Below are 26,336 nucleotides of genomic sequence, written 5' to 3'. Positions count from 1 at the left end.
GTATTTGCCTGGCATTTACCCTAAGGACCACGGGAAACCCGTAAAACTACCGTCACAAGAATTTCTATTAATCTATAAACGTCTATATTCTATTTTGAATACAGAAACAGGATATAGGAACATAGTTTTGAAAATAAAATAAAAATAACTTTAAACTGTTATGCAGTATGGTCTGTTTATATGAATATTCAAACCAAAGATCTACGACATAAACTTCGATTTTGAATATCTCATGACACACCTTCATCATAAATATAGTGAACGCAATTCAACATACGAGCCGCCTTAATGTACAGATGCTCTTTAAGTGAGGCTTTGGGATTTTCATGAAAATTTTGATTAAAAAAACAATGATTAATAATTGAAGACCCCAAAATTTCATAGAAATCAATCTAAAAGCTGAGGAGTCGCCTTGACGAAATTTTGGGGCTTAACTTAGCGGTAGCCTCGTTTAAGTCCCGTTTATATTCCGTTCAAACAGGAAGCGAGTCTAAAACATCCTTATATTATTAACTTCCAGTAGTGATGGGTATTTTACTGTTGCCTTATGCGGGAGGTTGTCGGAGATCCTTCTCTTGTCTCCGTGTCAATATGGGCGCTAAATGCTATTCCTTTCATTGCCCGCAGGTGTCATCGCGCACGTTCAAGCGGAACCGGACACCTGGATCCGCTACCGGCCGAACTCTGATTACCATTCGGCAAGAGATTCCTCTTCCGGTCAAAAGAGTCGTTCCTTGTTTAGGATAGGACGAGACTTCAAAGCCCACCTAAGCACAGCTACATCGCCTACTGTGAAATTAAAATAAAATTTTGGCCGCTTCTTCAGTGGGCTTATAACGTACCCTCGACAGTTTATATTTTCCTTTTTTTTTTCATGACGCATGGCTCGTTCAAAACTAGCACTATTATCTTAAAATTTAAGGGAATATACCATTCACCGTTTTGAAATTTTTTTCTCTGTGAATATTCTGAGGGTATAAGTAAAAATAATAAAAATAAAGTTAATTCTATTAAAATAAATAAATTTTAACTAAATAATATATAAAATTGTAAGATAAAAATGGATAAGATAAAAACGAATTTAAAAAAATGAATAAGATAAAAATAAAGAAAATGAAAATAAGATTTCTATATTTGGGTTAGTGGAAAATATTGATAGCGGTCTATTCTATGTACCCTGAAAATGTTTATATGATAAAATGGGTTCAGGATTGTCAGGGTGTTTCAGGAGGAACCTGCAATACTTTGGGAATATGATGGAAATCCTCCACGATAGCGCAGAAAGGGAAGGAAATGGCAGGTTCCAATATTATATTTATTGATGTGACCGGTTTCGATACAACTTATCTCCAATAAGCAGTTATTATATCTATCTATCATTTCCATATGTAGTGAGATTCGGAAGGGGTGCTCGGATGAAATGAAAGGGGTCGAGAGGAGGATCTGTCAGAAGCGTCAAGTCAGCACCAAGTATCTCTATACTTTCCACTCCATCCAAACATCCCTTCCCATTCTTAATGCATACATACATGGTGTTTCATGAGTAATGTGCAATACTTCAGGAGGTGGTAGGGGAGATAATTTAAAGTATTTTTGTCCATAAACATGGGGTCGCAACTACTTAGTTACTGAACTATGGCAACCTAAAAATGTTTTTGGATGCACTTTGTAGTAACCATGAACGCTATTTTTGTATACAGCCTTTTCAAAATTTAATTTAATACTTAAGGTTTTTAATGACATTAAATAATTAAGGTTTGACGAAATTGTGCGATTGTAATTGTCTGATACAATTGATCTTTTATCTTAATTAAACGAGAACTTAGAGTGAGTATCAACACCACAACAACTGCAATATCACCCATTTTGCGATATCTTGTTTTAAGAATACATTTGTTTTTTGATGATAATTTTTATAATAACTTTGTAATTCCACTAACTCTATTCTTATTATTAAAAAAATGATCACCAAATTCCTCAAATTCATGTCTGAGACAACAGAATGCATTAAGAGTAGTCTTATTACGCAGTCTCTTGTTGCCAGTGACTTGTAAGGCGTAACGTATAAACATAACAGATCAGTGGCGTAACTAGGAATGTGCTTGGGGGGATGGGATTGCCTGGGATGGCGACCCCCCACCCCAGGAAACGGGGACATGAGAAAATTTTTGAAAAATGACGATCCTGGATATACATTTTACATCATCTTAACACTAAAAATTTCAATATAGGCAGATGCAGTTATTAAATTTCAAAACTAGGAAGTAGTTTTAAATAATTTTTTTATTTCTCTGAGGCTTTGGGGGGGGGGGGGGTATCTATCCCCTCATCCCCCCCGTAGTTGCGCCAATGTAATAGATTTTGATTCTGTTCTTCCGCAGTGACCATTAATATTTTTGGAGAGAACTCCTATATTATACCACATGTGATATCGTCAAGGAAAACTTCATGCTTATAAAACAATACACACAGTTACATCTACGAACTAAATGCTTGGATGTCAATAGAAATAGCAAACTAATGACAGATGAGAAGCATGATGGGTGTTGATGGTAGCTTTTTAAGAAGTGTTCACTAACCCAGGTTCTCCACGAAACATGGCAGGACAACAGTGTCATTCTCCGTAGTCTTGATGACTGTCGGCTCGCTCATGAAGTAGGGAAGTCCATCTGTAGGGCCTTGATACAGTTCTTCCTCTACCAAACCAGCAGTGCCTGAAAATATAGAAATTCAAGATGTATTAGTCCATTAATTTCATTGTCACTACTCAACGCTCTCATTTTCCTCATCTTCATACTATAAAACCCATTTCTAACCACTCACTCATACAAATGCTTGGGGTGTAACAGACGAGATACGACAAGAAGTCATAGAATCGACCCCCTCTAAAATCGTCTGAAACCCTAGGAAAGAAGTACTTTTAATTTTGGCCTTAAAGTACAATTTAACTATTTCGTGAATTATTATCTCACCAACGGAGGGAGTTACGGTATTGCGTCAGAGGGTTCAACAGAAATTGTAAGAACTTGGAAAGTGGCCATAAAAGTCCAAAGGGCTTTTCCGGTGGGGTGTGGGGGGTTCTGCCCCTATAAACAGGAGGTATCAGTCTGGCCTGGTAAAGCTTGATTTTTGTTGCAACCTTCTAGAATCGGTTTCCAAAAGTTTCCGCGATGAGTGGATAGCGATCCCTCAATATTAATCCTACCCCTTCTCAATATTTGATTGATAAAATTTATTATCATGAAATATAACATTGAAATATATTAAGCTGATGTATGGTATTACATTTTCACAAATCTAAATTTTAAAACTAATCTAAATTAACATCCCTAATTGTAGGTTATTTCTCCGTAAAATCCGGATCGCTCAGACCAGCAGGTCTGATCGCAGTGACTAGCTGGAGAATCTACTCCATCTACTCTGTCATTAATAGCCTTGAAGAAAACATAAGAAATATATCGATACGTCGGCAAGCATTTTTGTATTTCATTCCCAGACATATAGTGCAAGACGTTGTTAATTGTTGTATCTAACTTGAGAATAACGAGTATTTCAATGGAGGATTCTCAAGTCAGCCTGTAGATGTGTAATCACACACCGCTCATTTAAATGGGTTTAAAATATTGCCACTCGGGTCGCTGACGGGCAGAACGCTCCGAATTTCATGGAGAGATAATCAATAATTATGACTGTTGCCCGAAATTTTCATTCGTGATGATGCGATCTATTAATTTCACAAGTTTCAATGCTTTTGATCGCGATAGTAAATGGTATGTCGCTTACGGACAATGAGATCTGAATTTCAAGGGGAAATAAGGTATAACCGTTCTTGTTCCATGGTATAACTTGGGATTTTAAGCGAAATTTTTATACAAGATGATGTGATCGATCAAATTCATAACTTTTCAATGCCATTCCTCGCCATTACAAGCATTATAATGCAAAATATTGGTAAAAAGTGTATCACCGCGCCGCGGATATTTTTGAAAACAGATTGAAATGTGACCTAAATGACAACAGAAATCAGCCGTCTTTGGGATGGAATTGGGCCTCCTCCATGAAGTCCCCTTGCATTTACTCTTTGAGTTCGCACATCGGGAGCGGTTGAACGATTATAATCTGACGCATCCAAGTGACGAGGGTGGAGCCTCCTCTCTGCCTGATTCTAGTTGTGTGTTGTGGACGTCCGTGGCAGAAGCGTGTGCTGGTGGTCGTGTGACGCATTGGTGAGGCGGTAGGAGGGTGGCGTGGATGATGGACGGCTGATCGGTGTACGGAGTTGTCGCCGGAAGGAGCGCTATATGCTATGGGGGTGTCCATGGACACATGCACGTGAGTCAGCCAAGAGGCTTGGGCGGAGGAACTAGTTTTGACTTCTCCACTCCTAGGGCTTTCCAATATTTAACTTGAAGGGAGGTATTTGAATCGCTGAATTTTTAAACAGATACATGTTTAGGAAGGTAGAAAGAATGAATGATGATGAGATTAATAACGATTTAGTAAATATCAACTACGTTTATTTAATCAAAACGATTTCGACACTTACTGTTTTTTTCCCAAGAGTACTATTCCGCAAAAACAAGGGAGTTGTATCTTATGCGACATAGTGAGTACCGAAACTGGTTGGTTAAATAAAGGTAGTGCGGAAAATGACTAGGTCGTTATTACTTTCATCATCGTAACGTAATTCTGCCAATTTGAATGAGATTCAGAAAAATCTCGACTAATTCCTTCTCTATTTAGTGTAAACTAGGGATGGTCGGATCGGATACCTGGGATCCAAATATCCGCGGATATTGCCCTTCATTGGATCCATCGGATCCAAAGTCGCGAAAGACATCGGATCTGGGTCCGAAATTTTAAATAATAGCTTCAGTGAATGCAACCTCAAAAGGGTGGAAAGAGTTCCGATTTTATCTTCGAATGAGCCGTCGCATGCAATTCTTGTCCTAATCGTGAACCTTTTTGTTTGAAAGCTCTCGCAGAGGTTATTAGGAGAATTTCAGCCGTGGAAAATAAAAAAGGCAAAATACGACTGGCAGATGGCGTGACTCTTCCAAAGAGATTGGACAATCATCGGGGGAATCTCAGCCTAAGGAATTTGAAAATGCATTTGGATCCGAAAATATCCGATCCGAAAGATCCGGCTCTAAAAATCAAGGATTCAATCCGAATCCGGATCCGAAAAAAATCCTGGATCCGTCCATCCCTAGTGTAAACATTTCAAAATGGCAACGTTTAGTTTTAATAGAGTTATAATTCGCCATATACGACGGGCCGAGGTAGAATGCGCATTCTTTTGATGGGTTTACTCACAGCTCTTCCATGTCTTTAACTCTATGTTAAGTCTCTTCTTGAAAATCTATAAGCTGCCTCTTTATTATGCTCATGCAATATGCACTACACTACTTGCTGCATTTTCCTGGCTATCACCAAGTGCTTACATTTTTTTCTATAATACAATAGCTACGCAAAGATACATTTCGCATCAAAATGCATTGAAAAAACTAGGTATGTACCGCTCTATTCGCACAGCGGGACACATTGTCAAAGTCCACCCGGTGAATTCGAACACAATTTGATTTACAATTGTTTGTCATTCACAGCAACAAAAGTAAACTCTTAAAAAATGTCTTCTCTATTTTATTTTTTATCTAAATCTATTGGCTGTTTTGACCCCGCATACTGAAGCTACTAAAATATTCGAAAGGAAATATTCCGTCTTGAATTTTTAACTGTTTGTCCACTTAAAAATTCTCAAATGTTATGCTAATAATGCAGCTCCCATAGGAGCAATTTTATGGGTTAAATATTCTTGTATTTGGAAGACCATTCGTTTAATATTCACTACTTTGTTGTTGAATAGTAAGTGTTAAACCTCGCTTCAACATACAATCTTCATGCACGCTAGACTCACTGCCAGAATTGCATCAGGTGTTCGGCGAAAATGTGTCTTCCTTTACTCACTATTTCTTTAATTAGGTCTTGCTGTATTATAATCGCTGGCATCGAATCACAACTTGGCACATTTGGTGAGAGCCCAAAAAATAAGTGTGGCGGACTGTTTTGATTGAAATCCTTTTCCCGGAGTGAATGAAACGGCAGACCGACCATTTCCTCGAATCTAAACCATAGCTCGCGGGAGGCCATACATAGGATATAACTGGAGACATGAAGAGGCCCCTATTTTCTCGCCCCGTTATAGAATGTGATAGACATCCTTTCAAACTCTGTTCGCGCTGGTGTGACGCCAATTGAACGAGTGCTATTGAGCCGAGTGAATGGGCTCCCTCTGAAGAGGCTCTACGTCAAACCCAGCGGGCGGTGGCGGTAAGACAATATGTATGGCTGGCCAGACGCAGACGGAAAACCATTCTCTGCCTCGACGGACAATAGCGCTCCTTTTTACTGGCGTACACTACTTGACCGATCTACTATTCTGGCAATGTCACGACTGAAAGGTCGAAATGACGCTTGGTGGCCGTGAAGGGACTAATGTAGAGTCACAGACTTCGTGGGTGCGTGTGTACCCACGCGTAAAGACCCAGGCAGAAGTTAAAATTGCGCATATATCTAATGCCTCTGAAGTATGCATCGGTTCATCGCTCGCTTCAGTCCATGTTGTTGTCTAGGGGACTGCATAGGGGAGGCCCAATTCCTTCCCCTAGAAGGCTGATTTCTGTTGCCACTGCGGCCGCATTTCAATCGGTTTTCAAAAATGTCCGCGGCGGGGTGATTTGAGTGCAGTGCGATCCACTTTTTCCCCATATTTTTCATCATCATATTTGTAATTGCGAGGAATAGCATTGGAAAGTTATGAACTTGATAGATAACATTATCGTGCTTATAAATTTGAGTTTACACCCCTTATTATACCGTACATTCCCGTGAAACTCGGATCTATTTGTCCGTCAGCGACGCGAGCGGCGACTTCAGTAAACCCATTGCGCGGTGGGTGACAGCACATTTAGAGGATGCCTTAAGGCCGTTTTACACGGGGCACATACTTGCACAATTTGGCGTGTCTAAGAAGGCAGTCAAAATTGCGTCGTGTAAAGCGGTGAATTGCTAGAACACATGCGAGTATGCGTGGAAGTGAGATGGCAAAACAGCCCCTGTTCTAATTTCGTTCATGCATTCGTGCAATTCCACGCCATTTTTGAAACTAATTCATTTATAACCTGCGCAATTCCGTGCCCCGTGTAAAACGGCCTTAACACTCACCGAGAGCTCTAGATTACTTGCGAGTGAATTTGACAAAAATAAAAAAAGATAGGCCAATTTCCTTCCTTGGACGCGCAACGTATCCAGATCAACGTAACCTTCTTTTGTAATATTCGCGGATGTTAGAGTGGTAATTGGAGGAGGCGACCGACAACTTAGAAAATATGCACAAGAGGAATTGGTAAGGAAGGAATGGCGGAGAAAAACCCGTCGTCGGAATCAGCCTTCTTGTCTACATTACATAGTACCCTGTCAGCTACCTTTAGGGTGTTTGGCAGGGGATGATTAATCACCAGCATGCAAGAAGATCCCCACAAGCACACCACACGGTTATAAAATATAATGCATAATAACAAAATGTTCTTCCATTTTAATGAAAATGTAACACTTTTCAGTGTTAACTAATTCCTTTAGGAAGACCATGAAAGACTAGAAAAATGGAAAAATAAAAACATACAATGAGTCATTCTTGGGGGTGACGCCTTTAATTTTATTAATCGAGACACCGTTGCTATCCTTAATAGTGCGTGGAAAGAATAAAATTTTAAATCAATCTCTTTTTGCTGTATATTTCCTTCATTTTCTTCTCGTGATAATGTATACCAAAGTACGACGGTAAACTAAGGATATCTGCTTTTAACGAAAGGCGCCAAGGAGATCACGAACGTCCTATCTGAAGGACGGAGAGCTCCAATTTGTTTCCCTCCACACTACGTCAGTCATGGACAACCTTTGAAAATTCGCCGCCACCGCCGGGATTTGAACTCGTATCCACGTAACTACTAATACGAAAGCCTAGCTGCGCCCCTGAAGCGAAGAAAGAAATACAGCGGATGGTTTACCAACACGTGAACATACCACCTATAAATGAACATGAGAAAATCATTGGTTTTCATGAGCACATGAGCACAAAAATCACAAAAACTGAAAGACTGTCCATGTGATTTGTTAATCGTCATCACGAATGCAGCACAAATAGGAATTTGAATTCCTTTAATTTAAAAAGGGCAAATAGGTTGTGATCATGGAATCTTCGGAATGAGAGCTTCCTCACCTTTTAATTTTCGTTTGAGAATAGTCGCGTGAATCACATTCATTAATAGCTCTTTTTAATCTTTAAACGTGTTCCACTGCATAGTTTTGGTTGATTTGCGTTTCGAAGCATCATGAACACCGAACCATCAGCTGTAAATTGTGCCGTGGTAAGCCACGAACATCTAAGGACTTAAAAATTCAGATGGCTAGTTGGTGACTTCGTTTTTGTTTGTTCCACAGTCAATAGATTTAAATTAATGCAGAGTACAAACTATTTGATCCTGATTTACCAAGTTTCACTCATCCACATCTTCGTTCGTAGCCGCCAAAATTGCTCGCTCAATCAACCGTTTGTGATTTTTCTGGCGATCAATCATCGTCGGGAACACTTTGTTGTTGAGCTCACCTTCCGATGAAACGAATTTGCAAAAATAACAAGGAAATGAAATCAAACTGCTTCATTAGTAGACAGGAACGCAGAAATTTTGTCGATAGTCAACAATTGCTTGGAGATTTGTTTACAAACACGGAAGTAAAGTGTCTACTCGAAATGGCCTTAAAATTAACTCGAATTAAATTTTTTAATGTGATTTCAATATTTGTAATATGTTTAACAATTAAAATGTTATATTGTTACGAAGCTCAGTCTTTAAATCGGTAAATAGGTATGTAAATAGAGATAATATTGATTTTGATATTCAGGGTTGGAATAAAATTACTTTTTCCTGTCGCGTCTGGCTTATGGTGACAAGTTTGGCTACTAGTTTTGAAAGGCTTCCTCCATTGAAGCATATTGATTTCACACACGGTTTTCGAACTCAAATCCTGGAGTTAATGATATTTCTGGAGAATCCCACTAATAGTTTTCAAATTGGCATAATTAATAACGCGTTATCAACGCTTGGAAAGTTAAAAAGAAAATTGTCATTCACATCCAATCGAATGCTTGTAGCTCATCCGCCGACCCTCTGCAGTAAGCTCCCTTTACAAATGCAATGAGGGGTAGCAGTGATAGCATCCAGATTTTAGGGGTTAGAGTTCAAACCAAGTTGGAATGTTGGGGTCTCATGAGAGGTTTCAGAGGTCACCGTACTCCCCCAACTCGTGCATTCAAAAGAATCTCTGGCGTGAAGGTTTCTTTTAATCCTGACCCCGAAATTCTTCACCTCTACAGATTTGAATGAATATAGTACGTGAATAAGAACTCGGAATTTGGAACTGGAGAGAGTGAGAAAAGAGAATTAAAAATCAGAGCGGGAACTATGGAAATTTGGGCATTTCTTTAAGCAAGAGTAAGGGTGGAAAATGTGTAACCCAAATTACGAGGTACGCGGAAACGTAAAATATAACGCGTGCTCTGCTGAAGTTTTCATATTCCGCATTATGTAGCAGGAATAAAACCACTCATTACATTTGGGCATTTCCATGAAAATGTCAACTTTTTCTCTCAAATTGAAAATCAGGCTGGAAATATTTTATCTGGACAAATCTTCAGCTAAATGATTTAATTTAAAAAAATCAGTATTTGAAACATTACTTAGGGCCTAATTAAAAGTTTTCAAATTATACTTCGATTCACAGAGTTTTGAAGATATTTGGAATCATTACATTTAGGAGGTTGACCTAGCAGTAATTCCGTCACATGTTAATTTTGGGCATATTTAGAAAGTATTTAGATAATTTATTTTGTTTCTATATATGAAAATTACCTTAATAAATGTTTTTTGATCATGCTGAATAAGAAGTTTGGCATTTTTTTTGTATATTACAATTTTATCGAAATATCCTATGGCATAGTTTTCTCTAACGGTAATTCCCTCACAAATGGAATTGCCCATTTATACAACTGGTATGGGCATCATAAAAGAGAAAGATATGTACGTATATATGTATACTATATACCTTAAGCTTGATGATCAGTTACTAAAACATCCTCATTTCTAAACAAGATTGCTTTTAACTATCGTACTATGACTATTTTAGCCCGTTATTATCGATCAAAGAAAATTTATTGTGCAATAGTTGCCGTTTATTACGTAATTCATTACATTTTATGATTAAGGCCAATTGCTAATTTTTCATTTTTTATTTCGCAGAGTATAATATATTTAATTTATTCAACTCATATAATTGCATTAATATTCTTATCATAACTTAACCTGATACATTAGTTCAAAATATTTATTAGAAACCACACCAGTTAAGACACCTATGCGTCATTTTCAAGGTTATATTATAACAAGGTTTCATAGAAATGATGCGAGGGTGTTAACCTCGATCGGGTATTAAAGAAAAGTGTGGAAAATCCGAAGCTTGTGGTCTCAATATATCATGTTCATTGAATAAAGTATCATTGGAATGTATTCAAGGTGTCGATTAGAGTTTCATATCAAAGGTATAAAGGAGCCAAGTTTCTGTTTCACTTTGAGTTCGTATTATTTTATCAATTTTCAAGAATATTTACCCAGATTGTTTGATCACTCTGGTTCGCTACCGGTCATTCGAGACTATATATATTGTTAACTTTTTCTAGGAGCTGAAGGTTCCGCATAATGTGCTCTGCCATTCAAAGCGGTTCGTTTATCTGTAATCATGTCTATAATAGGGCTATTATTTCCTAACATCCACTCTACGGTCCCTACATATCGCGTATCCGGGTCACAGCCGATGCGGGATTCCAGTGCGGGAAGGAACACCTTCAAGAGGGGTATCAGTGGCTCCATTGGCCCAAATGCTGGTTTGATGTCTAGGGCTTATCTTCGAGTTGGTTAATGAACGCCATTAGGGACCTATCCCATAACTACCCATGACTAGCATTGCTCTTGTACACATTAGTGAGTGAAATAATCTACTTTACCTTTATCGCATGAGTCATTATATAAATCGATGGCAGATGATAACTCCGCGTAGACTATTGCACGAGATAAGAACATAAGAGCTCGGAAAATCCATCAATTTAGTAACTGTATACGAGAATGTTACGTACTTACTTTCATGAGCAATATAATTTAGTTTTCAGCATGCGTTATTGGAGACAAGATATTTTGTTATTTATTAGGCAGTTTAATAGATTTTCCGATTAAGGCAAATTGCTAATTTTTCGTTTAATTTCGTGAAGTCCTAAGGACTTTATTCAACTTATATAAGTACATAATATCTCAATAGAAACAAAAATGTAAATGTAGAGTAACCGTAAGCTACTGTTATAACAAAAAACTTCTTTTTTTAAGTCATAGGAAAACAATGCTTTAATGAAGAGCATGAAAATAACGCTCATAATGGATAGAATACTGGAACTATTGAGCGATTGAGCGTGATAAAATTATTTGTTTTTTTTCCAGCTCTAGTGAATGGTCAAGAAAACAAACTCAAAATTCGAGTAGTTATGGGTGAATGAGACTCAGGAAAATACATCCTTGCTGCGACTTAAGAAATTCAGAAATCGCGTTCCGATGGCGTAAATTTTTTTCTAGGAACGTGTTATGTGTCTGTTGGGGGTTGTGGTTGCGCCTGTGGTCAGGGGTTTGAGGTCGCTGGGGATGTTAGAAAAGAGGGTGTTGTCTTTCCCCAAGAAATGCACGAAGTTTTTAGTTCCGAGAACCACCGCCCAGTTAGGATGGCTCTGGTGGCAAGGGGGCCGCTGGTTGAGTAATCTTTCACTTGTGATCCCTTCCCTGTGATTGAAATTAACGATCTTCTCCTTTTCGGTGTTGGTCCTATCCTCTGACCGCATCCACTGGGGATGGGGTCGCGGGATAGAAGAGCTTTGAAGGAGGGGAATCGTGGTTAGAGAGGAGAAGCCATCCACTAGCATTCCCACCGCACTAAGCCCTTGGAGTGGTAGTGGATTTTTTTCTCATTCCCCAATGACCACTACGGGCACCCTTTCATGCGACCAGCACCCTTTGACCCCGATCTATGAAAAGATGATGTATCGTCTATCACGCCATCCCTAGTTCCGACATTGTCTTTTTTGTCTTAGACCAATTTTTTTCTAGGCGTGACTTCTCTCCCACGATTGGTAACCACTCTATTTTCGACGTTCTTTTGTCACCCTTTCATTAATGGCCGCATTCCAACGAGAAAGACGGCAATTAACGGTATTAATACAGTCACTTACGGCAAGGAATGCAACAAAATATGCACGTACACCACTCAATGCTAATTATGAGGAAATTATACAGTTTTCCTAAATTGAAAAATTAAATTGTAAGTAATCACTCATTATGCAAATTCATTATCATGTTTAGCGGTTTTAAAATAATGCAATGAGGAGTAGACTTTTGAAAAAAAAAATTGGATACTTATATTTACTACAAAAAATATTTTCTTTTTTAACGTCAGATTAAATTTTTTTACAGTTTATTCCGGTTTTGTACGCTCGCTAGTTTGGTGTAAATATTTGAAGGGCCGACGTAAGTAGTAGAGGAACGGATAGTTAGGATGTTCAATATGTTGTTATAAATTTTCATCGTAGTGAAAATGTTTTTATTGTTCCTTCAACTGCGCCATTATCTTGGCTAGGCGCAGAGTGAGCTGCCCGTTGAAATTAGTGTTCGCATACCAGCCTCTTTTTATATCTTGCATCATTTTCCTCGGGTTGACTGTCGGCTACATATTGAAAAAGGAAACTTGCAATATGATGAAATATCGATGATATTTACTTCATTGAAGTTATGCTACGATTTATACATTATGCATTAATTGATGTAATAAATTAATCAAACAAGATTAGCATAAAGAATGATTTCGATGGTACAGTAGTGTAAGTAACCATGTCCTTTAATAACCAGCTTCTTCAATGAAAACGAGTTATTTTTCAAGACGGAACAAAGCAATTGTTCTCACACCCGTGAGAATCACCTTTCATTAAATACAGCCTACCAACTTTCTATCTTCATAGCTATTGCTAGCAGAATGCAGGATATCGTAGTAGATTGTAACGTAAGGTTTTCGGTTTCATTCAAGATCTTGGTTGACTTTTTTCTTGCGCAAATAAATTTGACATTCACGCGACGAGTTCTAAATTAATCTGTATAGACCGTATAGACAGATCTGCATTGAGTGTACAGACAGCTTCCTCAATCGTTGGAAAATTAACGTTTTCCTAATTCAATCATGATTACATCAGTTAAAAAACATACATACTGCTCGGGGTGAATATTTTGAGCCACTTGTGTTTTCTTTACTAGACGTTCGCTCCTCACACTCTCTCTCTTTCTCTCCAGACAAGCTTTTCAAGTCCTTTGTGCATCGCTACAGACAGAACATCTCCTTTAATTGCAACAATGAAGATGTCGTTTGAATTCCTCAAGACTTCGCAGTGGTACGGTAATGGCCGCAGTTAAATGGAGAATGATGGCGGACTGCGCTCTATATAAATGTATTGTCGTAGAGTTTATCCCCTCAAGGAGCATTTTACATTGGAGCAGTCGCTGCTGACGTCACAAATAGGGACGAGGTAAGGGGGGATTGGCTTTATTACTTAATCTGCGTTGGTGGTTGCGACATGAAAAGGAGGAGAACAATGCCAATTCCTCACTGCGAGAGCTTCGCGGCCGTCCTTGTCTTTTGTGCCGGTTAAAGGGTGGACAATAGCAGCCCCAAATATGTTTACAAGGATGACCCTGGTATCATCTCCAAATATTTTCGCTCATCCAAGGAGGTTGTAAATATACTGGAGGGCGCATAACTGGTTACGTGCGTTGAGCGCAGAGTGGCAGGAATGGGGGTGCTTGGGTAGGATTAGCTACGACTACTTTGACCAAAACATTGATAATCCCATACGAGTTAATGCTTACTAGTTGGCGAAGTTTTCGGTCATGATCGTTGTTACGTTAAAATAAACTCTCGCAAACGAACGCAGTACCTTTTTTCTATTGGAAGGCTTCGTGAAAATATGCCTCGAATATCTTTTCCCAAGGAAAAATTATAGTCAATCACCACGGTTCCGCTGTACAGCTAGCTTAACCGAGAATAACATTTTACAAGTGTAAAATATCCATTCCCCTGCACTTCTACTCGTAATTAATAATATTACAGCCAATGGAAATCTTACGATAGCGGACCGGTCGCAATAATAGTATGAAAGTATGTTCACAACGACATATTATCACTATATATATGTGTATATGGACAGTTTAATATACACAGTAGTATGACGACGATCGGAAAACCCCCTCCGACAATCAAGAAGTAACTTTTGCATTTTCATTTTATGAAGCAGAGGCGATATAAGGAATGGAATAATTGATTATATTCATACACGGTTTGAGACTAAGTCCGAAAATTTTAAACCAAGACGGCGGAATTGTGACCACGTTTAAAACACGAATACAGCGCCTACATTGTATTTGCAACCTCGCGCTTATCAAAGTGGCCACCACGCGGAATGGTATCAGTTAAAGTTTTTAAACGCGGCTATGATGAGTCCCTAAAGAGTTACAATGCAACTATTTTGATTCGAGTTTGCAAGGGGACAGTACTTGGAGGACCTCAGTTTGTTCTGAGTACTCTTTATTCATGTTGCCGCTTCGGTAACTATTTAATCGGATTTCAAAAGGTCCATAGCGTATAATCCAGTTCGGCACCTCCCAAAATGGCCAAATGTCATTAATTTCAAATGAAAATTCTTGCAAAAAAATCGAATGCAAGGCCATTGATTTTTTAAAAGTTTTTATTCCGTTGTGCCAACAGTATTTTACTATCCAAGTAACAGCTCAAGCCGAGTTATACGAGCTGAGACAAAAAGTCAAATTTACATAATTTCCCATGCGTTGGAATTGAGCGAAGTGCTCGTTGGCCCTTCCCAAGATGGCTGAATGCGTAATTTATTGGTTTCACTCGGACCGCGAATGTTGCAGAAGAGGATCCTAAGGTCGGTCTATAAATGCGTTGTCCCCCACCGCGCATTTAAATGGGTTCACAAAATCGCCACTTGCGTCGCTGACGAACAAAGTGATCCGAGTTTCACGGGGAAATAAGGTATAATTAGGGGTGTTAACCGAAATTTATATGCATGATCATGTGATCTATCAAATTCATAACTTTTCAATGATATTCCTCGCTATTAAAAACATTATAATGCAAAATATTGGAAATAAGTGGATTGCGTTGAACTCATCACCGCGCCGCGGACATTTTTGAAAACTGATTAAAATGCGAGCGAAGTGGCAACAGAAATCAGCCTTCTATGAGATGGAATTGGGCCTAATGTATGCAGTCCCCTTGACTCGGACTTTCTTGTAGGTACAGCTGTACAGTCGGAGAAGAGTTATCGTCGTTCCATTCTACTCTGTTGAGTTAAGCGATCGTCGCGGTTAATCCATCGAAGTCCCCAAGTTTATCTCTATTAATGTCACTCAACACGTAACACTTTTAAAATAATGAATTTCGCTACGCATCCGTTCAATATTAATTATTAACCATTAAGGTAGCATATGGCGATTGTTTAAGGTCATGTTAAGCTGGGGGATGTGGGTTCTTCAATTTTTTAACACCACATCCCCGGAAAACGATCAATCATTTTTCATTGAAAATTGCCGCTTGAATTAAGTCGTCACGGTGGATAAAGAGACAGGCGGGAATGGTGGATAAAATATTATGAACGGAAAAGAAAACTTGCGTTGGTTTAGTGCGTCAGGGATTGGATTGCATAGGCATGCTTGAAAGGAGAAGACACTGCAACGGAACGATTATTAAGACGCTTCTCTGTCATTAATTGCGACGGATAATGACCTATGTCTTAAGGAGTGGATATCTTATTCAACCCTCGTAGCACTTCGTGAAGTCTATTGAGGACCATCAGCCGTTTAACTCTTTGTTTCCTGATGACGAACTCGATACCAGTGGCATGACGTCGTCGGGATTCCAGATTGTTACGTCATCTCGGGGAAGCGATAATGAAGATGTCAAGTCCAGAAAGTTATTTTTTTCATCCACACTGATGATACAAAATGATCCCTGCGATTCTCAGAAATTACTAGGAATGTCTAAGCTCGGCGAAATCGCAAAATATTTACTGCTTAGAAAAGCACTCTCCAAATTATAATACCCTTGGAAAATTAAGATTTATTGAAAATGACAAAAAAGTAAGTTGCATCAGCTTTACTGGCCGTAAGTTGGCTATTATTTGTTGGTTCAATTTGCTTAGATTATAGATTCTTCTTCTCCTTCCATTTTCATAAAAAAGCTATTTAATTATTACCTCAGTGGTCAATTATGTCTTTAAATTATAATATATTAAATTTTATGGAGTGCTGTCACAAGTTTATCTGGAAGTATTTTGTCTGATTCCTTTCTTCCCCTTGTTTGTATCTCCATGTTCCCATTATTTACTTGGGGTAATTTATACCTCGCAGTGTTTTTTCTGTATTTTTTGTCGCCAAGATAATTGTGACAGGTGTATTTTTATTTTTGGCGCTAGAGCACAAATTGTAGTATGAGTTTATATTTGTCCTTGTGGTGAAACCCAGAGCATAAATAAACTTTCATTCATTCATGCTATAAAATCCACTTCAAACCACTTAATATCTGACTGATTCATAGAAATGTTTTCGGGTGAACGAGACGAGACACGAAAAAAATTATCGAATCGACCCCCTCAAAAATACTCCTTAGCCCTAGGCAAAATTGTCGAAAAACTAAATTTTGTATCCATTGCAGTGTTGTCAAATACTTCTAGGCCTTTGCTTTTTCCTAAATATGCTCCTGAGGTTCTGACGAATTTATCATATCCTAGATAAATTATTAACGATTAGGGATCTATTCAATGAAATAACGGAGAAACAGAACATATCGACATTCCTCTGCATTCATGTGGCCATGGTAATACATATAGGAGGTCCAGATATAGAAAAGCCCACGGTTGAAATATCGGTTGATAGGAATTTTCCTCCCTTGGAAAATTATTGTGATATCCAGTAGCAATGAGCGAAAATTTCACAGAAAAAAAATCTGTCGCCTTGACCGGGATTCATCTACATAATACCCCGCAAGCCGCCTAAAAGGCGTGTAGCAGGAGGTGTTCGGACACCAGCCGTTTACAAATAAAAACGAATGGCTCTAAGGAAATTACGGCTAACATTTATTAAAGTCATTTACTGTTCGGGGGAGAAACGAATTCCCATATCTATCCGTTCAGCAAAACATCTCTCTCAATTTATCGCTTCTGTCGGTTCTGGAAATTTACTGGAGCTCTAATATTATGTTCTCCGTGTCGCTCTTAAAGATATCCATTACCAATTGTTCAAGCAATCTAAGCCTAGCGCGCAGTCTACGAGTCTCCAGCGGCTCCCAGACTAATTCGCTAACCATTCGAACCAGGGGCGCAGCCAGGAATTAAGCTGGGGGAGGGTTAGGTGCAACTAATACCGAGATAAGTAAATTGCGGAATTATAATGTAAATGGCTCAAAATGGTGAGTTTTACGGCTTTCTGAGGGATATTTTATTAATTCTTACGCTATTCTATTAGTAATATCAATCTAATTAAGTAAAATCGATTAAACTTAAAAAATTCTCTGAGCTCTGGGGGGGGGGGGGGGAGGGGTTATCCACCAAAATCCCCCCCTCGCTGCGCCACTGATTCGAACGATCTTTACTATTCGAACTCGGATCCCCCGATTTCGAGTGTTGCAGCCTGGAATTTTTCGCACAATTTATGCATTGCGGTTGATTGCGAAAGGTTAAAAATTTCCAGCTGCAATCTTCAAGGGTTTGCTAACGTGAGCACGTTGACCTCTTTATTGTTTGGCATCGACCCACTTCTAGGCAGTATTGTTTTGACGCTCTCGTCTTTCCTTCCCTTCCTAGGATGCTGCGTTTTTGTTGCGCTGCACCCTTCCCCTCCTTAAACCGGGAACGGATGCTCCAATCACGATACCCCTGTTCCCCCCTTCCCCCCTACCTTTTCAATCCCTCCCCTCCCGCGGTTTGTCGGCCTGCACCACGAGGAGACGACCCTCCTTCCATCCGTGGGCCACTTTTGGAGGCATTTAGTTACCCCTCTCAACCATCAAGTGTTCCTTTTTTATTTTTAAAGTGAGGTAATCGCCCTCTTTTTTGATTTCGGGCCGTCAGCGAACTTCATTCCATCCCGCGTCGTCCATCCTCTGGTCAAAACATTCCTGCTGAAGGCCGTTCGGTGGATCAAAATAAAAACAAAAATTCCTGATTCATCGATTAGTTCGTAAGTTTAAAATTAATGAGTCGTTCCTAATCAATCAGAGTTCCGTTCCACCTCTACACACTATGTAATGATAAAATAAGATATCGTATTAGTCAAAAGTTTTGTTAACCCATTATAACCCACCGCTGCTTTTGAGCAACATCAAAAATGCGTATATTCACAGCTCTATTTAGGAAATATGTAAACTACGCATTATTTTGTGGTTTTGATTGTAATGACGATTGAGTGTAGAATTGTCAAGTTTTCAAAATGAAAAATCTTGAAATTAGATTTCTCCCAGAAGCAGCTGTGGTTTAGAAAGGGTTAACAGCGTACCACACGTGTTTCAATTGTCACACGTTCATTATCAGCTACTAACACATTGCATTGGCAAACGAACACAATTTATACATTATGCTGCCAAACTTATTTGTATCAAATTTAAGTATACTGGTAATAGCCACGGTGAAATTTTTTATAAGTCATCTGCATTGCACAAATTGAGTGAAAATTCCACAGAGAAAAAAAATCATTCACCTTGACCGATATTCGAACCCGGATCCCCCAATTTCCGGTCGAGTCCTTTAGCCAGTTAAGCTACCGGTACAAAAAAAACCTCGGTCAAGGCGAATGATTTCTTCTCTGTAGAATTTTTGCACGTATTTTTATCATTTAAACAACTAAAATAGAGGGTGTTACAAAATTGTGTATTTTCTCAATGGCAAAGATGATAACTTCCAGAGATAAATTTCTCAGAGGAAAATCATTTTCCTTGGTTGCGATTCTAATTTCGGATCTACCGGATTTGCGCCTGGATTCCTATCACTCGAACCAACGAGGCACCTGTGTGTTCTGCGGAGTTTTATTTATTCGCTGAGGAATTTTACTCTTACAATTAGTATGTATTTGCGGATTACTTCCTAAAGGTAGTGATTACATAGTCGCTGACTTAACTTTGTAGAATATCGTCAAATTATTGGGGGTGGTGACGATTTATCGTGAGCAATTTTCCATTCAACGTATATTTGAACTATATGCGACACCTATTGGTACAACTCCTATTACTCCAGGGTGAATTTGTAAGCTTGAGAATGACACAATAAGAGTCAACACCGGTTGGGTTATATAAACGCAAGGGAAATTACTGAGCCGTTATTACTCGAATTAACACTCCGAAAATGCACACCGCTGAATAGCCTAGTGTTCCTCGAGTAATGGTGACTTTTAATTCGGCCATGATTTTTCATTTTGCAATTTCTAAAGCGATTTCTGTGGATCATTTGATTCCGGGGTTCAGATTTACCTTATCTGGAGCACTTAAAATAGATTTTGACTTAAAAATCTATTATCAAACGCTACTTGACCTTGCACCACTCAGAGTATGTTAGCGTGTAGTCTTCGTTTCAACGGATACTGAAGTCTTCTGGCTTCTTTTCATCCCTGACGTATTAGTATAACGCCATTGCGTTCGTCATTTGTTTTTATTTATTGTTTATATGTTCAATATTTGCTCAGGTCTTCGAAATTTATCTCTCAAGGTGTCTCTATATGATAGTATTTCTTGAATAGCTTCGTTGTCTTTTTCGGCCAGTTCGTCAAAATACTCCTTAGCTATTTTTCGCACCACCTCTTTGGCTGCAGTTACTTGACTAATCGTGTACACCGCTCCATTACCCAAACATTATCTTATTTTAAAAATAGAGCGCAGGTGTCGTCTCTCCATTCGATCGATTTTATCGATTTTTTCTTTTGTTAGTAAACCCCACCACGCCGGTGCTGCATACAATAATGATGATATTATGAATGATTTGTATAGTATTGCTAGCGAGTACATGATTTCCCTTACCGTGTTATTCAGAGATACCATGCCGAAGATCCTGCATCATCGCTATCTCCTATCTATTACGTATGCTTTGCATTGACGCGGTCGTAACTAATACAGATATTTCCTCAACTTTACTAAACTTGTCTTTCGTGCTTGTGCATCATCCTCAAAGCTCTATAGTTACGAAAGTTTTATAGGTATACACACGTGCGTCGTCGCCATAGGGGATATGGGGGACGCGATATTTGAAAAGTCAGTTTTGTCCCCCCCCTGAATTGTCTAAATATAAAAGAATTTAATATTACCCCATTTTTCCCCCCCAAAGTGTTGATGCTGACGACGTCAATGGGTATACAGAAGGTATTTCCTCCAAGAATTCTTTTATATGTCCTATGCAATACAGGCTGTTCATAAATTTTGCAGTATCTATCCAAAATACTTTCCTCGTATCCTCTGTTAAAACTCCGGTGTTTTGCGACCAATTCTCTTAATTGAAAATCTTTTTCGAAAGTATTCCCTTTTTATATTATGACATTATTGCCTAATCAATACAATTTCTTGCGTATTTCTAATTTGCTCAATACTGAGGAGGGTGTTTTCTTGACGTATTTATTTATCTCAAATAGACCCCCGAAACAGCAAAATGGGGTATTTACATCGTGCATTTGCATCATTAATAATAGAAGATTACAGGCATTCATGCCTTGGATATTTATGAGACGGCAACCTATCCAGACGGTATTCTAACCTGCGAGCTTAATTACCGGAGGCGAGGGCTCATCCTCGCCGCAACTGAGGCCGACATTCGTATTCGTCTGCTGACCTTTCTGACATTCAATTTGGCAACATTTAAAATTTATGCACTAAGATGAATAAACTGACTGATAAATAGTCATCGATTAATTAAAACATGCCAGGATAGCCACTAAAAATTTAAATTATTTGCCATTTAAAGCGCAATTTTTTATTATATATCACTTACTCCGAGTTTCAACCCTAAGGTTTTTTCGTTATATATCGGTAGATCCACCCCACACTTGGCAATAGGGCCGTAAATATATAATATTTCCGAATTAAAATTAATTAATTGTGCAAAAATTCAACGGAGAAAAAATATTCGCCTTTACCGGGATACGAACTCACATCTGCCGATATACGATAAGAGTTATGATATATTCTGAAAGTTCCGGAATAACATACTCAAAGATTCTACACCACTGTGTAAGCCCCTCCCTCGCATTTGATCATTAACTTCTTTGAGTGTTCAAATTAAAGCATCTTTCCACATCGAATAAACTGGTCATCATTTCCGCTCTAACAACGCAGCAAGGTGTTTCATCGTATGATGGTATGAGTAATTAATTCTGGTCTTCCTTGATGCATCGCATATCTTGAATAAATGTTTTGTGCCAAGTAGCAGATTGATTCCGAAGTATATGTTGCCTCTAAGATTCCGCAGATAGGAACTCGAGTGGCGCCGAGTAGCGGAAGCGTCTAAAACGGGATACTGCAATGCCAGAGGCGGATGTGAAAGCGTGGGAACGAATTGAATCTTCTTTAAATTGCTTCCTTTAAAATTGTGCCTACAAACATGCGGCCTGTTGGTCTAGGGGTATGATTCTCGCTTTGGGTGCGAGAGGTCCCGGGTTCAAATCCCGGACAGGCCCTTTATTTTTCTCGTAAGATATTTTCTAAGTTACTCTTAAAATTTTAGCATATTCCATGGTAGGAAGTAACTTTCACACAATAAACCTCGGTTATCTTTCTTTCTTATGTTGGCAAACTTTGTATTCAATATATTTGTTGTTCAGAGAAGCAAGCTCGCAGTAACCCGCGAAAATCTTTGAAAATTCCACATATCTACAGCGGCTTCCCATTTTCCCGAAAGTCATTTCTCGCTCTTTTTTATCGAAGATGCCGTTAGGTTCCGGGATTAAACCTCGGACTGGCCCATTAATTTTTCTGTGTTGGTATAATCGTTCCATCAATATTCAATTGAATTGAGCATATACAAGTTATAAAGATTGCCATAATAGTTAAATCTGATTTGCAAGCACGAAAAAATCATGATAATTGGAATCTTATTATTTAATGTAGCCTTCTTGGACATTCAGTCACTGAAAGATTCATCCAGAAGGTTGTTTCTGGTATTAGAGGGTAGAGCTCACCAAAAACTTAGCTTCAGGTGTGTGAAAAACATACCTGCAGGGTAATAGAGCGGCAGTTTCTTTCCATTTCAGTACGCGTATCCGAGTTTAATCTCTAAAATTCATATAACAGCGTTTTTATTTCATGTCACTCACTCACAACAGTGATATAACCACGAGGTTGATTTCAGGAGATCACCCCGGAATGACACATTGCCTAGGCGTAAATGCTGAGTCTCAGCGTAGATGAATCCCAGACAATGAACTATTTAATAAACTGTTGCTCAAACATAGCCATCATCCGAAATACACGCCTGATTTCAGTTTTTTTGCAAATATTCTGAGTTCAAATTTTACATATTATGCCGGATAAGGGGCGAATGCAAACTAAATAGGCGTGGGATATGACATACTCTTGGGGGCCAGTTGCTTACCAGAGATTGAATCCGAAAAATAGAAAAAACTCAATCTAGGTTGACTCAACTTCATCATAAAAACCTGAGCTTTGTCCCTTCATGATTTATTTCCTCAGAACCGAGGATTTTGCTAGGGCTTCCCGAAGGTTTCCACAAGGATATGAACTAGGGACCCTCCAATCAGTATCCGAACGGTCTTCCCACAATGCCAAGCTCCCTTTTTTCATTTTGCGTGTCTCAAAATAAACCCGAAGGGAAATATCTGGTTCATGAACTCTCTTAGCTTTGTGCTATCCTTCCGTGACGGAATCTTCTTTTCCTTACCCATGAAAAAGTCTCTTCAGCGTTTTCCTCGACATTTCAGGGGAAAACGTTTCGCTTCGCTTTAACTGAAGAGATAACATGCATTGCAGTATTACCAGCAGTCAATTCATCAGTCAGCCATGAAAAACACTCGATATCGGGATCAAATGAGCTACATAATTATATAAGTCGGAAGATATTTGTCAAGTTTGTTTCTTGAAAAGGAAATAGTTCCCTTTTTTAAACGAAGCAAGAAAAACAGAATGTAGGCACAGCTGTCGAGCAGAAAAATCGAAGAAGAATTTGGTTACTGGTGAACAAAAATTGGATGGGAAACATACTACTATGCCTTGGCGATTGGCACCGACATTTTTTTTCCCATAGGTACATACCAATCTTTGAGCATCTGCTGCGGGAAAATTTTTCAATTGCCTCACTATTTAAAAAAAACAACAAATAATTAATTGGACAAGGAATTTGAAAATGCGCATAAAAACTACCTGCGCTCATCATTAATGGATTTACTGTAGAGCTTCATACATATCGCAGATAAACGTTATTATGTGCCAAATTATAGAATTAAGTTTCTGAATTGGTATTACATCCCGGAGCTACATGGAACTAAGCATTAAAACTACGAAGAGTTTTATTAATAAATACGGGTGCTAAAAATGAATACCATATGCATGTATTCAATGAGAATATTGTAATATCGGGAGTGCCGCGGAGGTAACTGCTATTTTGGTGACCCAAAGAGATATCCTTAACCTAAGGAGAACCATGGAGATAGCACACTCACATAGCAAACCAAAGGGCGAAGGGCAAAATGAGTGGTTGCGAAAATAATTTCTTCCACAGGAATAGGATTTTTTTACAATGAGCAGGTAAAGTCCTGCTAGCATATGGGATAAATGTAAACGGCGGATTTATTCACGAGAAATTATTGACCCTAATATAAAATTGCAATTATTAGGCGAAATTTTCAATTGTATACCTACATTCGATTTTCTCTATTGGAACAAAGTGGCAGACAGGAAGTCTGCTAATGTATTTTGCGGCATATTTTTCATTGCAGACAACTAATTCTGGTGACTCTTAATTAAATTTTATGTAAATTACTTAATACCCTGGCGTATTACATTTATAAGTCGCTTTCTCTCTATTACAGTTGCTGGGTGTTTGCCAAATGAGGGTCTTAAATATATTTCGTGGCTTTATGACGGTGAAAACACGAATTTACGAAAATGCGACTCTATGAATTGTTGAACTTTTATTATGTTGAATTGTCGTTTATACAATTGCCATTATTATAGGAAACCATCCTGCTGTATTCTCTTGAGTGCTTCTTTATTAATCTAGGTGTAAGAATTATACGTTCATATGGGCTAAAAACTCCAAAATCTCAAATTAAACCAACAAATTCCTAGCTTAATACATAATAAATCATAATTATTATATTTTCCACATACCCATGAATTTAGGTAGCATAATAGCCTTATGTTATTTTAAACTTATAGTCAGCTAGCGTCATTTCCGCCTCTTATCGAATCGATTAATATTTAAATCCTTGCAGTGGATGCTACAATATTAAGTGAAATCTTCGTGGTGATTCAAATTTCTATGAATTTTTGATAGGGTATGAATATACTATTCTGAAGTAAAAAAACGTCATGATACATAAACACCAGGAAAATAGAGAAACCTTAACTTACCACTGTTTAACTCACCGTTTTAGCTAATAGATTAACAAGTATTGCAGCGTCACCGGATGTTACTTTAGCTACACTAATGAAACCTCATATCAGTCAAAGGATTTTTTCAAGTTCATATCTCGAAATGGAAGTTATTTATTTCTGTAGCGTGAAACGAATGCATGTAGAAAAACGGTTGTAGCCGATGTAAAATGCGTAAATTGAAGAAGGATTTTGATCTTGTTGACTTGAACACAAAAAAACATGGGAGGTATCCCTTGGCGATTGGTTTCGTCCATTTTTTCCGATAAATAGCGCCATTTGTGCAGCTGCGTCGGGAAAATTTTTCAATTGCCTCGGCATCTCACGAAAAACAGATAATTATTTGACTTTTGGATACAAAATCATATAGCAAATCAACCTGGCTTTAGTAAGGCATAATTAACTAATAATGAGTTAAGCAACGGAACGATTTTATAGAAAAAACAAACTGGGAAGAATTAAATTATTTTTGTTAAAATGTTTATACGGGTTCTCTAAAAAAATCAGAAGCGTGCCATTCTGAGTGAATTCAAAATGCCATTAAACTCGAGCCTCTCCCATTGTTTTCAAATTTACCGGGTGAATTGACCTATGCTAATAATGATTTGATACCAATCTTCAGATGTATGATCTTAGGTTTTCCCGAAGTATCATGTGCAGAAAACGTTTTTCGGGTTTTCCATCGGTTGATACTTTCCATGTCTCCCGACATTTCGAGCAGCGACTTGCTGTTCATCTTCAGGGGATCTTCTGAGTTTTACAGCACATAAAACAAAGTCACTGGGCACCAAAGTCGAGAAATATTTGCAAATTCGAGTGTGTCTATCAATAGATAAACGACTATAAGTATTTTAAATAAATGCACATCAATTATAATTATCAATTAATTAGTCAAAGTTTTCATATGAACGTTAATAACTGGTGCTAGGACTGCTTTGGTCAGCATCCATTTAACAAAATAATTAATACTTACGATGGCTAAATTAAATAATAAGAGTATAAATATAATGATTTTTTCGTACTTGCAAATCATATTTAATTATTATGGCAAGCGTTATAAGTTGTATATGGTCAATTAAATGGAGAAATGATGGAGTGATTATACCGATACAGAAAAGTTAACGGGCCTGTCCGAGATTTAATCTCGGAACCTAACGGCATCCCCGATAAATAAGCATCCTTTTTCAAAATAATGAAATGTTAAAAACTTTATAATTACATATAAATTTAATACTGCACGACTTAGGTATCGAAATGGCAGGCTATCATCTGGTGTAGATGACGGATTATTCAGTTTTTTACTTTTCATTATTTTGAGTCGATTTCTATTAAGTTACGCCCCAGGCAACGAATTTTATCAATATAACCGTTTAACAATTATAATTATGATAATTCTTGAGAATATTATCTCGATATATTCTCCTCAAAATCTTAAACTCCAAGCCTTAGCGAGTCAGCATGAAATTTTTGTCACCTCTTTCGGTACG

At 38.2% G+C, this 26,336-nt stretch overlaps 1 protein-coding gene and 1 non-coding gene across 3 annotated transcripts in view; one reads left to right on the top strand and one right to left on the bottom strand.

Moving 5' to 3' along the window:
* The window catches only part of LOC124166909 (protein amalgam-like), a 69,473-nt gene that overhangs the window by 21,525 nt on the left and 21,612 nt on the right, over positions 1–26,336 (bottom strand). For both annotated transcript variants that reach the window (XM_046544618.1, XM_046544620.1), the window contains exon 2: positions 2,580–2,714. In XM_046544618.1, the coding sequence (XP_046400574.1) occupies positions 2,580–2,714 (135 nt within the window). The remainder of the gene's footprint in view (positions 1–2,579; positions 2,715–26,336) is intronic.
* Trnap-ugg lies at positions 21,846–21,917 on the top strand. The gene has a single exon. It is a non-coding gene; the product is annotated as a tRNA-Pro (tRNA).

This window comes from Ischnura elegans, chromosome 10 (assembly GCF_921293095.1).
Source record: "Ischnura elegans chromosome 10, ioIscEleg1.1, whole genome shotgun sequence".
In the NCBI taxonomy this organism is placed as follows: Eukaryota; Metazoa; Arthropoda; class Insecta; order Odonata; family Coenagrionidae; genus Ischnura; species Ischnura elegans.
Note: the sequence above shows the minus strand (reverse complement) of the source record. Positions and strands in the feature narration are given on the sequence as shown.